Raw genomic sequence first — 13,443 nt, 5'->3', positions numbered from 1 at the left:
AAATACAAAGAAATGCTCATGGGTCAAGATAAGGACAGGGAGATCACTCAGCAATTGCCGACACAGGCAAAACAGACTCAACTTGGGGAAATAAATTTAATTTATTGCAAATCAGAGTTGGAGAGAGATATAAGAACAAATCTAAAAAAAAACTTCCTCCAACCCTCCCTTCTTTCCAGGAACAACTTAACTCCCAACTCTTCTACCTCCCAAGTGGCCCAGGGCAACAAGAAATGGGGATTGCACTCAGTTCATAACACTGTCTCTGCCTCTCCTTCCTCCTCACGCTCTTTGCCTGCTCCAGTATGGGGTCTCACCCATGGGAGACAGTCCTTCGCAACCTTCTTGAACATGGATCCTTCCCATAGGCTGCAGTTCTTCACAAACTGCTCCAGCATAGGTCTTTTCTATGGGGTGAAGTCCTACAAAAACAGACTGTTCCAGAATTTGTCTCCTCACAAGGTCACAGGTTTGTAAGAGATGGTCTGAAGTTTCCCTCTTTTGCCTCACGACCATTGCAAGGACAGACACCGGGACCCTGAAGACCCTGACTGGAGTTCTGGCCTGGTTGAGGTGGATGCTCGCCAAGTGATTGTTCGCAGCTGTGTCTATAGTGCCACCATGGTATACTGCTTTCTAGCAGGGCCTGGCAAAGGAGCAACTCGCCCTATATGCTTGCACCTGCTTCATGACAGTAGCCCATGAATTTCCCCACCTCTTGGCCAAATGAACTTTCTGGGGTAACTTTGGTGGTCCCCCATGGAAAATCCTTCATCTGTTTCACGACCACCGTGGCAAACAGAGATTGAAGCTCCCTCCCAAGGACTGAGACTGAGACCCTAATAATTCTGACACAGGGGCGCTGGCCTGACTGAAGCGGGATGTCTGCCAAGTGTTACCTGCAGATGTGGTCGCTGGACCAAGAAAACAATGGCTCCTGCTCACTGCTGAGATTGACTTATCCTGTTTCAGAACGTGGACTGTCTGTACCCATTTTCAATAGACTTATTCTTCATTGTCTTTTACCTGTTCCCCCCTCGATGGAGGACTATAATAGACCCCTGAGTTAACCAAGACCTCGAGATTCTCCCCGACGTGACAAGGCGGATCTATTGGCTGGTCTACAAGGATTTTGTCTCTACGTCTGGTAGCTATACCCCTTTCCCCTCTTTCTCTCTCTCTCTCTCTATCCTTTATCTCTTTTCTAATCCCTCTATCGCATTTGCTGTGGGCACTCAATAAAAGGTGCATTTGTTTTGATTAACACTGAAATCCCCTTTGTGTTGTTTTTTGCAGTCTGAGATCAGTTAACGAACCATCACGACCCCTGCTTATACAAGTGGATCGTGACAAGGTGCCAGCAAAAAACCTGCTCTGGCATGAGCTCCTCTCCATGGGACCACTGCTCGTGACAGGACCCTGCTCTAGCATGGGCTCTCTATGGGCTGCAGCTTCCTTTGGGGTACGCCCACCTGCTCTCGTGTGGGATCCTCCATGGGCTGCAGGATGACAATGTGCTTCACCATGGTCTTTCCCATGGGCTGCAGAGAAATCTCTATTCCAGCAACAGGAGCACATTCTCCCCTTCTTCACTGACCTTCATGTCTGCAGAGTTGTTTCTCTCACATATTCTCACTCCTCTCTCCTGGCTGCTGCTGTGACCCATTTTTTTACTCTTTTTAATATGTTACCACAGAGATATTACTAATGTCTCTGGTTTAGGCTTTGGCCAGCAGCAGGTCCATCTTGGAGCCAGCTGAAAGTGTCCCTTTCTGACATGGGGACAGCTTATGGTATCTTCTCATAGAAGACATCTGTGCACCCCCCACCTCTACCAAAAGCTTGCCATGTAAAGCCAATACAGGTCTCCTTCAGGTACCTGGAATAAGTTTCATGTTTACAGGCTCCAGTTTTGATGAGGGACTTGAACAGCAGAGCTGTCCCTATCTGCTAGAGGGACAACAAAGCAGAGCAAAAGCAACCCAAGAAGACAGTTGAACAGTGCAACTGGTCACCCAGAGAGCTTTGTGTAGCTTCCATCCTTAGATGTTTTCAAGACCTGACAGGGTAAAGCCCTGAACAAACAAGTCTGAATTCAGCATTGACCATGCTTTGAGCAGGAGGTTGGACTAGAGACCTCCTGAGGTACCTTCCAACCTGAATTATTCTTTGATTCTATATTATGTAATAATTATTTAGTTTCTGATTTAACAAACAGAACTGACCATTTCACCTAAGACCCCTTCAAAAAACTTATGATCAGCAGTGAAAATTCTTTTTGGCATTCCTACAGGTACATCAGTAATTGTAACAACTGTTTCCTATCTTCTGAAAACTTTCATAATGAATTTTCTGCCATAAATTGTTTGCCTTCAGTGCTTTTGCTTTTAAAGAGCAAAACCCCACAGGACACAGCAATTATTGCACTAGTTCAGTTTCCTCAAGTAAGCTTGAAGTACCCTGAACCATTGCCAACATGTTTTTCTTTTAGTTCTGAAGAACAAAATGCAATGTGCAATGTTCAATGACAGTATCAATAAGGAATATATAAGAATGTATTAAACAAACAAGGTAGGATTGCTCATACTGGTATGAAAATTTGGTGGTGGAGAATGAATGCTGCTAGAGTAATAAAGAAGAAAAAAACAAACAGAAAAGAGAAATATTACTATCTATAAGTGATTTTGTTTTTATTACATCTAAGAAGAAACAGTGGAAATAAACAGTGAATTTTGTTTATGAGGCAAAAGAGCACTTTTGGTAGAGTAAGAATTAATTGCTCATGGAAGTCACCTGATATGAGAAATGTCCTTTTTCAGTTTGAGTAATTGATGAATCCTGTAAATAAAAACTTCTAGTAAAGTTAGCCAATTTGCTTTAAAAAGAAAGAAATATTTTATATTTTAAAGCATTATTTTCTTCAAATTTATAGTGATAACTGGTTTGGGTAACTGTCCCCAAATGTGAAAGCTCATATGAAATTTAATTTGGACTTATAAAACTTCTGAATTAGCTCTATGGAATGGGCTTTTTCTTTTTTCTTTCTTGAGGTTTCCAGGCAAAGAGCAAACACTCTGTTTCACTGTCAATCATTTAACCCACATGTTTCTACATTAACATTTTTGTATGCACTTGCTAATTAACAAAGCATTCACGCATGTTTATTTATTACCTGCAGAACAAAAAAAAAAAGCTCATTCAGATAGCTTGCAAAGTGTTACTAAAGACACATTAAATGATACAGCAAAAAAAGTTAAAAGGAAAACATGTATTTTTGTATAAGCCTTCAAAAGCTTGTGTTTCTCATCTGAAATATTTCTTCTACATAAATAACAAGATTTTGCATTCTTTCTGGTATTTGTAATTGCTGAAATTGACAGATACAACATGAAAAATATCTTGAACATAACTTCTCTGTCTGGAAGAGGAACTCCCAAACAAGTTTGGTGCTATCCATCCTGTCACTTGTGAAGAGATAATAAGGCCATTCTCAGGGGAAAGGATCTATTGCCATTGTGGCTCTGGTCTTTTGCTAGAATCATAAGATAATAAATTTTACTCCTGACTGAAGTATAAAATGTTTGGACTCTTTAAACAAAGAAATGGGGTTTTTTCCCACACAGTAGTTTTTCATTTATTTTGTGGACACTGAAATGTTTTCACAACAATTTCAACTAATCAAATTTTACTTAGAGCTTGCTTTTCAAAAGGTTTTCTTCACTATTAATTTATTTTATGGTAATATTTATTAGGAAGTTATGTGAAAGAGTAGGTTTCCCCAAATACTTGTCCTAGGGTGACGTTATGATGCTTGTATCCCCATTCGTGTATTCTGTTTATGCTGGATATTATGTTCTGTGCCTTCAAGACTGGCTCTGAAGAGCGAATGTTTTGTTTTGGTTTTGTTATCAGCCTGCTCCCCCATGGCTGGCAGGACACAGAGATGGGGCAGTACATAGTGCGGCTTTTGCTTTTTGCTTGGCTTTTTGCTTTGCTCTTGCTCTTCCTTTTTGCTTTGCTCCTGCTTTGCTCTTGCTTTTTGCTTCTGCTTATTAGTTAGTTTAGCTAAGCAGTCCAAATTTTTCCCTGGACTGTTTTTCCTTTCCCTTTTTTGGAATTATTCGAACCTGCTCCGGACTGGGACCTGGGAAACACCGAGAATTTGCACCTTGTGGCCTGCAGCAGCTATTCCCAGCGCCAGAGGGACTGATAACAGAGCGACCAGTCCCAAGAGAGACTTTCTGAATTTGTCAGTGAAAGAGTGTTGTCATCTGGTATTGTTAATTTTGTGTGCTGGGGGGTGCTTTGCCTGTTAAATAAACAGGTTCTTTCCACTTCTCTCTGAGGAATCCTTCCTGAACTGGTTGGGAGGAGGGACCATGTGGGTTTGCTTTCTGGAGGGGCCCCCTTTGGAGGTTTTCTCCCAAATTTGCCCTAAACCAGGACATACTGAAAATCAGGAAAAGAAAAAAAGATGAAACTCAAAAATAGAATTATCAGTTTGCATCCTTGTCCTCAGTAATGGTGTTAATGTGTCACAGATTACCACTTTCAGCCATTAGAGCAACTATCCCTATAAAGTCAGAGGCCTCAATCCAGACCAAACTTCTGAGGGAAGATGCAGCTCAGAGTACAGCAAGTGCTTGGGGTCTCTTGCTGAGGCTGAGGCAGAGGGACACAGTTACCTTGCCTGCAGAAGGTGTGCAGTGGAACAGGACCTGTGTTGCCAAGAAAGTGCAGGAAGAGGTCAGCAGACTGTGCAGTATCAGAGAAGGTGAGAAAGAGATCTAGTGGATCTTTATCAAGACCCTGCAGCCTGAAGTCTCAGCTGTATTGAAGGAGAATCAGGTGGTCTGTGCTAATTGGATTAGGAAATAGCAAAGGCTGGAAGCCTATGACTTCTGGAAACAGAAAGAAGGCTCCTGCTTCACTTGCATATCTCCAACAAAGAACAGATGCAGTACCCTCACAGCAGATGAGGGTCTGGCAACTCTGTCCAAGAGCTAGTTAAGCCTGAGCCATGCAGCAGCATCAGAAGGAAGTGATAGCTGATAATGGGAGACTCCATGCTTAGGGGATTGGGGCCCACATCTGCCAACCTGACCTGCTGTGTTGGAAGATTTACTGCTTGCTGGGGGTTGGATCTGGGATGCTGCGGTGATGTTGACAAGGTTTGTGCAACCCTCGGATTATTACTCCTTACAAATCTTTATGTGGGCACCAATACTGCCAGAGGAGATCTGGAGCATATAAGTGTGACTACATGCATCTAGGGGCAATGGTCAAGGGTATGGGGGCCCAGGTAGTTTCCTCATTGGTCTTTCCAGTGAGAAGCAAGAGCTGGAGGGGGAATGGAAGTATCCTGTGGGTCAACAGTTGCTTGCCCAGCTGGCAATGACAATCGGCATTTGTATTTTATGACTATGGGGACCCTTCTTTAAAGATTGAAGACTGTTAGAGATGGGATCCACCTGACCAAGTGGGGCAAAACCATCTTTACCAACAGGCTGGCCAACCTGGTGAGGAGAACTTTAAACTAGAAATAACGGGGAATGGAGATGATGACCCACAGTCAAGTGAAGGAGTACTGGAATGAGTTGGTAAGCAGAGTGTTATGGAAAAGAGAGAGCTTGTAATTGGCAAAACAGAGATGAAAAGGAGACTGCTGGACCAAATTCTTACAAACAAGGAAACTTTTCTTACAATTCTTACAAACTGTTGGTGATATGAAGGTTGGGGGGAGTCTGAGCTGCATTAACCATGAGATGGTGGAGTTGAGTATACTGAGAGGATGGAAAAAGGCAAATGGCAGGATAACAATTCCAAATTTCAGGAGAGCAGACTTTGGCCTGTGCAGAGACCTGCTTGGAAGAATCCCATGGAAGACGGTCCTGGAGAGCACTCTGGATCTAGGAGACCTGTTTGATATTCAAAGATCACCTCCTCCAAGCTCAAGAATAGTCCATCACAATGAGCAGGAAATCAAGCAAACGTGACAGGTCTGCATGGATGAACAAGGAGCTCATGACTAAACTCAAACATGAAAAGGAAGCACACAGGAGCTGCAAAAAGGGGCAAGTGACCCAGGAGGAATGCAGAGACACTGGCCAAGTATGCGGAAATGGGGTTAGGAAAACCAAACTGGAGTTGAAACTGAGGAGCAACATTAAGGGTTTCTACAGGTACATCAGCAGAAAAAATGAAGACCAGAGAAAACGTGGGCCTGGTGCTGAATGGGAGCGGGGAACCTAATGACAAAGGCTGAGGTACAGGATGCCTTCTACACTTGAGTCTTTACTGGTAAGGACTACCTTCAGAAATCTGAAGCCTCTGAGACCAGAGGAAAAGTCTGCAGCAAAGAAAACTTCTCTTCAATAGAGGACGACCCAGTTAGGAAAACATTTTAAAAATTGGAGAGGCATAAGTCCATGGCCCTGATCAGTGCACCCATGAGTGCTGAGGGAGCTGGCTGATTTCACTGTGAGGCCACTCTCAATTATCTTTGAATGGTCATGGTGATCAGGGAAAGTTCATGAGGACTAGAAGAAGGCAAATAACCATGTCCCTAAGCACCACATCTATATGTCTTTTAAATACCTTTTAAAACTGACCAGAACTGTGGGTCCCTAAGCCCTCAAAGCAGATTCCGAGGGTACTCTGCTACATATCTCCCTTAATAGCTTAGTTTGCTTTCTTAAAGTCCAGTGTAACAAATCTGCTGATGTTTTTTTCTCACTACACTGAAAATTTTAAACTCAAACATTCCATGATTATAGAATCATTAAGATAATTGAGTCCAACTGTTGATCACTGTGGGCAAGACAGCCACCAACCATCACATCTCCCAAGAGTCCTTCTCTAGTCACAAACAAGTCTAGGAGGGCATCTTTCCTAGTTGGCTCACAGAGTACTTGTGACAAGAAGTTACCTCCCACAAACTTCAAGACTTCCCAAGGCCTGCTCATCACAGCAGAATGATATTGCCAGTTGATGTCCGGGAAGTTGGAATCTCTCATAAGGATGTGGGCTACTGATCCAGAGATTTCTCCTAATTGCTTACAGAAGAACTCATCACTGCTTACATCCTGGCTGGGAGATCAATAATAAACACTCACTATAATATCTCCTTTGTTTTCCATCCCCTTAAGCCTCACTCAGAGGCTCTCCACCACATCACTGCCAACTGTAAGGGCTGTACAATCAAACCTCTTCCTTACATATAGTGCCACATGTCCATCTCACCTGCCCTGTCTATCCCTCCTAAACAGCCTGTAGCCCTTCATCCCAGCATTCCAGTTGTGGGACTCATTCCACCTAGCAAATATAGCACTACCTGCTATATCAGTTAGACATACACAAGTCTATGGGACTTGATGGGATCCACCCAAGGTGGAATGTTTTGGAGCAGATCACCCCTACAAAGAGGGGTCTGGACAGGCTAAATTGATGGACTGAGGTGAATTGTATGAGGTTCAGCAAGGCCAAGTGCCAGGTCCTGCACCTGGGTCACAACAACCCCATTCAGCACTACAGGCTTGGGGAAAGCAGGTGGAAAGCTGCCCAGTGGAAAATTACCTGGAGGTGTTGGCCAATAGCCAGCTGAACATGAGCCATCAGTGTGCCCAGATGGCCAAGAAGGCCATGTATCGGAAATAGTGTGGCCAGCAGGACCAGGGAAGTAATTGTCCCTCTCTACTGGGCACTGGTGAGGCCACACCTCGAGTACCGTGTCCAGTTCTGGACCCCTCACTACAGGAAGGACATTGAGGTTCTGGAGCAAGTCCATAGAAGGACAAGGAAGCAGGTGAAGGATCTAGAGAGTAAGTCATATGAGGTGTGGCTGAGGGAGCTGGGGTTGTTTAGCCTGGAGAAAATGAGGCTCGGGGTGATACTATCACTCTCTACAACTACCTGAAAGGAGGTTGTGGTGAGGTGGAGCTTGGCCTCTTCTCCCAGTCAACTAGCGACAGGATGAGAGGACACAGTCTCAAGCTGCACCAGGGGAGGTTTAGGCTGGACATCAGGAGGAATTTCTTCACAGAAAGGGTTGGTAAACATTGGAATGGACTGCCCAGGGAGGTGATGGAGTCACTGTCCCTGGAGGTTTTAAAAAAAATGGTTGTGACACTTAGTGCTATGGTGTAGTTGACAAGGTGGTGATTAGTTAAATGGTGGACTCAATCTTAGAGGTCTTTTCCAACCTAAATGATTCTGTGATTCTGTAATAATATTTATAACACACAGATGTTTTGGTATTTCCCAAGTAGAGCTTACCCTAAGTCAAGGACTTTTCAGTATCTCATGCTCTGCTAGTGAGGTGCACTAAAAGCTGGGAGGGAACATGACTGGAACAGGAGACCTGAACTGGCCAAATGGATATTCCACTCCATAGAAGGTCATGCCCAGAATATAAACTGGGAGGAGTTATCTGGAAGTGATCAATTGCTGCTCAGGGACAGGCTGGGCATCGGTCAGCAGGTGGAGAGCAATTGTATTGTGCATCACTTGTATTTCCTGGGTTTTATTTTTTTCTCTCTCTCCTTTTCATTACAATTATTATTATTGTTATTATCATCATTAAAAATATTAGTATTATTATATTTTAATTTGTTTCAATTTTTAAACTGTTCTTAACTCACAAGTTTTACTTTTTTCCGATTTCCCATGCAGCTAGTGGGGGAGGGAGCATCTGTATGGTACTTATTTGCAAGCTGGGGTTAAACCACAACACCATCTAAGTGGCCAGAATATTTTGGGGGACTGTATCAAAGGCCTTACATAAATCCAGGTAGATTACATCTGTAAGCTCTCCCCTTTTCCACTGATGCAGTCACTCCATTGTACAAGGCCACTAGATTAGTCAGACACGATTTGTCCTTGTTGAAGCCATGTTAGCTGTGTCTAATGTCCCCCCTGTCATCGATGTAGCTTCCAGGAGGATCTGCTCTGTTAAGGAAACTACCCAGTCTGACCATACACGAGACTCCTTAGAGGCACCAGCTCAGGCTGTTTCTGTGCTGCTGTGCAGTGAATAAATTGCTTTATGGAACAAGACATCTGAGATTGCTATGGGAAACCTGGGGTCGAACTGGTAAGGAAACCTGGTCCGACTGCATGTGAGTGGGGTGTGCAGGGGCTCCCTTCAGCTCACTGGAGCCACCACTGCGAAGAGGCTTTAGTCCCAGCAGTTAAAGTCTCTGACATTTGGAGTGTGACTGCCAGAGACTCTCCTGAATGGTAAGTTTCCTTTACATGCTCCATGATCTTACAGGTAACAGGTGAGGCCAACTGGTCTGGTGGTTCCCAAAACCTTGTTTTTACACTATTTAAAAATGGGTGCAATGTTTCCCTTTTTCCAGTCACTGGTGATGCAGTCTGACTGCCATGACTTCTTAAATGTAATGGAGAACGGCTTGTGAACTACATCAGTTCCTTCAGGACCCTGGCATGCATCTTGTTGGGTCATGGAATCATAGAACTATTTAAGTTGCAACAGACCTCTAAGATCATTGAGTCCAACCATTAACCTAACACTGCCAAGTCCACCACTGAACTATGTTCCTAAGTGCCACAGCTACGTCTTTTAAATACCTCCAGGGATGGTGACTCTAATGCTTGACAACACTTTCAGTGAAGAAATTTTTCCTAATATCTACTCTAAACCTCTCCTGGTGCATCATGAGGCCATTTCCTCTTGTTCCATTTCACTTGTTACTAGGGAGTAGAGACCCCCACCTTGCTGCAAGCTCCTTTCAGGTAGTTGTAAAGAGACATAAGGTCTCCCCTGAGCCTCTTTTTCCCCACACTCCAGCTCCCTCAGCCGCTCCTCATAAGACTTGTGCTCCAGACCCTTCACCAGCTTCATTGCCTGTTTTTGGACACACTCCAGCACCTCAATATCTTCCTTGAAGTGAGGGGCCCAGAAGTGAACACAATATGAGGTGCAGCCTCACCAGTGCCAAATACAGGGGAACAATCACTTCCCTGGTCCTACTGGCCCCACTATTTCTGACACAAGCTAGGATGTCTTTGGCCTTCTTGGTCACCTGAGCACACTGCTGGCTCATATACTCCCCACATAAACTCATGACATGTTTGTAGTCCTCCTGAGTTTCCTGTCCCTCCTTCCAAAGGTCATAAACTCTTCTTTATTTTTCCCTGAGTTCCAGCCAAAGTCCTCTGTTCAGCCAGGCCAGTCATCTTCCCTGCAGGTTCATCTTTGAACACGTGGGGACAGTCTGCTCCTGCACCTTTAGAATTTCATTCTTGAAGAATGTCCAGTCTTCCTGGACTTCTTAGCCCTTCAGCACTGCCTCCCAAAGGACTCACTCAACCAGTTTCCTAAACAGGCCAGTCTGCTCTCAGCAAGTCCAAGGTAGCAGTTCTGTTGTCACCCCTCTTTACTTGTCTGAGAATCAAAAACTGTCATTACATGATCGCTTTGCCTAAGACATCATCCAGCAGTCCATTACTGTTCACATACAACAGGTCCAGCAGGGCACCTTCCTGAGTTGGCTCACCATCTGTGTAAGGAAGTTCTCTTGCACACACTCCAGGAACCTCCTAGACTGTTTCCTCTCTGCTGTGTGGTATTTTCAACAGACATCTGATTAGTTGGTCTCCCACGAGAACAAGGGCTAGTGATTATTAAGACTTCTCCCAGCTGTTTATAGAATATTTCATCTGCCTCTTCACCCTTGTTGAGTGGTCTATAACAGACTCACACAATATCTGTCTTGTTGGCCTTGCCCCTGATTCTTGAGTAAACACTCAACCCTATAGACACCATCGTTAAGCTCCAGACAGTTGAGTCAGTCCCTAACATACAGGGCTACCCTACCATCTCTCCCTCCTCGCCTTTCCCTTCTGAAGAGTTTATAGCCATCCATTGCAGCACTCCAGTCATGTGAGTCATACCACCATGTTTCTGTGACGGCAATTATGTCATAGTTTTCCTGCTGCACAATGGCTTCCAGCTTCTCCTGTCATCCCATGGACTGGTGTATGCTCAGGTTCCTCAAGTGGTCACAAACCTGATCTTCTCCCATAATGGGAAGGACTTCTTCCTCCCAGTCCCTACCTTGAATTTCAGGGTCTTGAAAGATGTGGGAGGAGAGATTGCTGGTGTCAGGGCAGTCCCCCAAGAGGATCAGAGCCTGTGAGTGTGATGCTTCCTGTAGCTGATGTAAGAACACTTCATCAACAGGCTCCCCTTGATTGGGCAGCCTGTAGCAAACACCAACCATGAGGTTTCCTTTGTTGGCTTTTCCCTTATTTTTACCCAAAAGATTTCAACCCATTCAGCACTTGTTTTCAAAGACAGCTCTCTCCAGTCAATTTTTTTTTTACACAGAGGGCAACCCCTCCACCCCTTCTTCCTTGCCAATGCTTTCTGAACAGTCTATAGCCATTGATTGCAGCGTTTCAGTTGTGTGATTTGTCCTATTGTTTCAGTGATGGTATTAAATCATAGCTTTCCAGGTGCACAGAGGCTTCCATCTTTTCCTGTCTGTTATCCATCCTGCATGCATTGCTATAGAGGCACTTCAGTAGACCTATCAGCCTTGTCACCATTTTAGAGGAACACAATTCCTTTGTGGCATTTTAAAGGTGTCTCCCTGTTGGTTCCTAATATTTCTTTTATAATTTCTTTTAATATTATATATATATATATAATTATAATTGCATTTCAAGATTTAACACAACATACAAAACATGCAATAAATGTTTTTAAAAAGAATTTATCCTTCCTGGAAAACAATTTAAAAATCATTTACTACCAAAAGCAGCCATTAAAAAGTACCATGGATGCTATAAAAGAATGCTCTATTCCTGATAATGGTCAGTTTGCCATAATATCAGAATGAATCAATGAGTCCTTCATACTGGAAATCGAAAATAAACTACAATAGACTGGAACAATAAACAAGTCTTAAGATGTTTGATAATGTTATGTTGGTTAAATAGGTATCAAAACTGATAGGGTTTTAGAAGCCGCTAATAATACATTAATGTTTAATTATCCAAAAATAAAATAAAAAAGTATATACATTTTACTTTTTTTAATAACTAGAACTTATATATAAAAAACTTAAACTAAAGCCTACTGAAGTCAACAGAAAGACTGTCTTGACATTATTGGACTCAGGCTTAGGGCCATAGTGCATTCACAGCTGTCAGTTAGACTAGAACTAGTATATTAAAAAAGCAATTTTTATCTTTGATAAAAACTTAGAATTAGCAGTAAAAAAGGCATAATTCATAATAAAATATATTCTTAAAAATTCTATAGGCTTTCCTAAATACAATGAAACATCCACTCCGCTTTTCTTTAAATACAATGCTTACATCAACTCCAGTATGCCTTTCTAGTCAACAAAGTTAAGGAAAGATCACACACATACACACACAATGTTTAGATCCTTTGAAATCATTCCCAAAAGTTTCACGAGGCACAAAAATCTCACCACATAAAACAAAACAAAAGACAGTCTTATGAAATGTTATCTGTGTTTAACTTACTAGGAATAGGTCTAAGGACATCAGGAATGAGAATCTCCACCAAAGCCTGGTACATCACATGGTCACAGTTACCCATCCATTTCAGAATAGACTCATTTTTGCACAGAGTAATAAGTTTTCCTTTTGGAAGTCGACTTTCTATTTCACTCAGATTGCTGTTGTGAATAAATGTAACAAATGGAAATGCATTTACATACAGATAAGTGCAATCCATTTTGAAATAGATTATTTAATGAAAACTTTATAGATGTTTCTGTTACATCCAATTGAAACTCTAACTTCATCATATGAAACTGGGGGGGAAAATGGCCTCCAAAGTTCTGCTCCAGACCATAAATAATGCAGAGATATGATAAAAATGGTCCTTGCAATTTAAACAGATCAGACAACATATTGTGAAAAGATACTTTGAATCTAGTAATCCAAATGAAAAAAATAGATGTATACAATCATTTCAAGGCTGCAGTTTGACATATACCAACACCCTATATATCAAATAGCAGACAACACAAATTTAACCTGAAAAACTATTGTTATCAGAAAAGGTTCTTAGCCTATAGGTAAAACTAAGTCTTCTGTTGATTTGACTCCTGCTGTTATATCATGATGTTGAACAGTAAGCAAAGATACATTTACTGACCTCAGTTCAATAATAGCCGCATCGTCAGCTGGAGCAGAGGGAGAATAGCGCCAGAAAGTTTGCCACAATTTTTCTATCAGGCTAAACTGAAGATTCACAATAACATCCACTATTGCCTAAAGAAATATAAAATCAGTGCAGATAGTCTTCTAAGTGATTCTCCCCACAATTCTTTCAAGGGGTATAGCTGCCCCTGGTCATTTTGCAGAAAAAAATATTAAAATGTATGCTTATAAATAAACATAGAATATCCTTTTTAATAACTTTGTAGCAAAAATTTT

General features: G+C 42.5%; 1 protein-coding gene across 1 annotated transcript in view; it reads right to left on the bottom strand.

The window, feature by feature from the left end:
* LOC139598922 (transcription factor RFX3-like) overlaps nucleotides 1-13,443 on the bottom strand; it is a 141,385-nt gene that overhangs the window by 35,116 nt on the left and 92,826 nt on the right. The window contains exons 9-10 of the mRNA XM_071445857.1: nucleotides 13,163-13,278; nucleotides 12,523-12,677 (exon numbers count right to left, since the gene is read on the bottom strand). Coding sequence (XP_071301958.1) covers nucleotides 12,523-12,677; nucleotides 13,163-13,278 — 271 coding nt within the window. The remainder of the gene's footprint in view (nucleotides 1-12,522; nucleotides 12,678-13,162; nucleotides 13,279-13,443) is intronic.

Source organism: Agelaius tricolor, unplaced genomic scaffold (assembly GCF_023055355.1).
Source record: "Agelaius tricolor isolate 1412-34295 unplaced genomic scaffold, bAgeTri1.0.p SCAF_21, whole genome shotgun sequence".
In the NCBI taxonomy this organism is placed as follows: domain Eukaryota; kingdom Metazoa; phylum Chordata; class Aves; order Passeriformes; family Icteridae; genus Agelaius; species Agelaius tricolor.
This window is presented reverse-complemented; position numbering and strand designations above follow the sequence as displayed.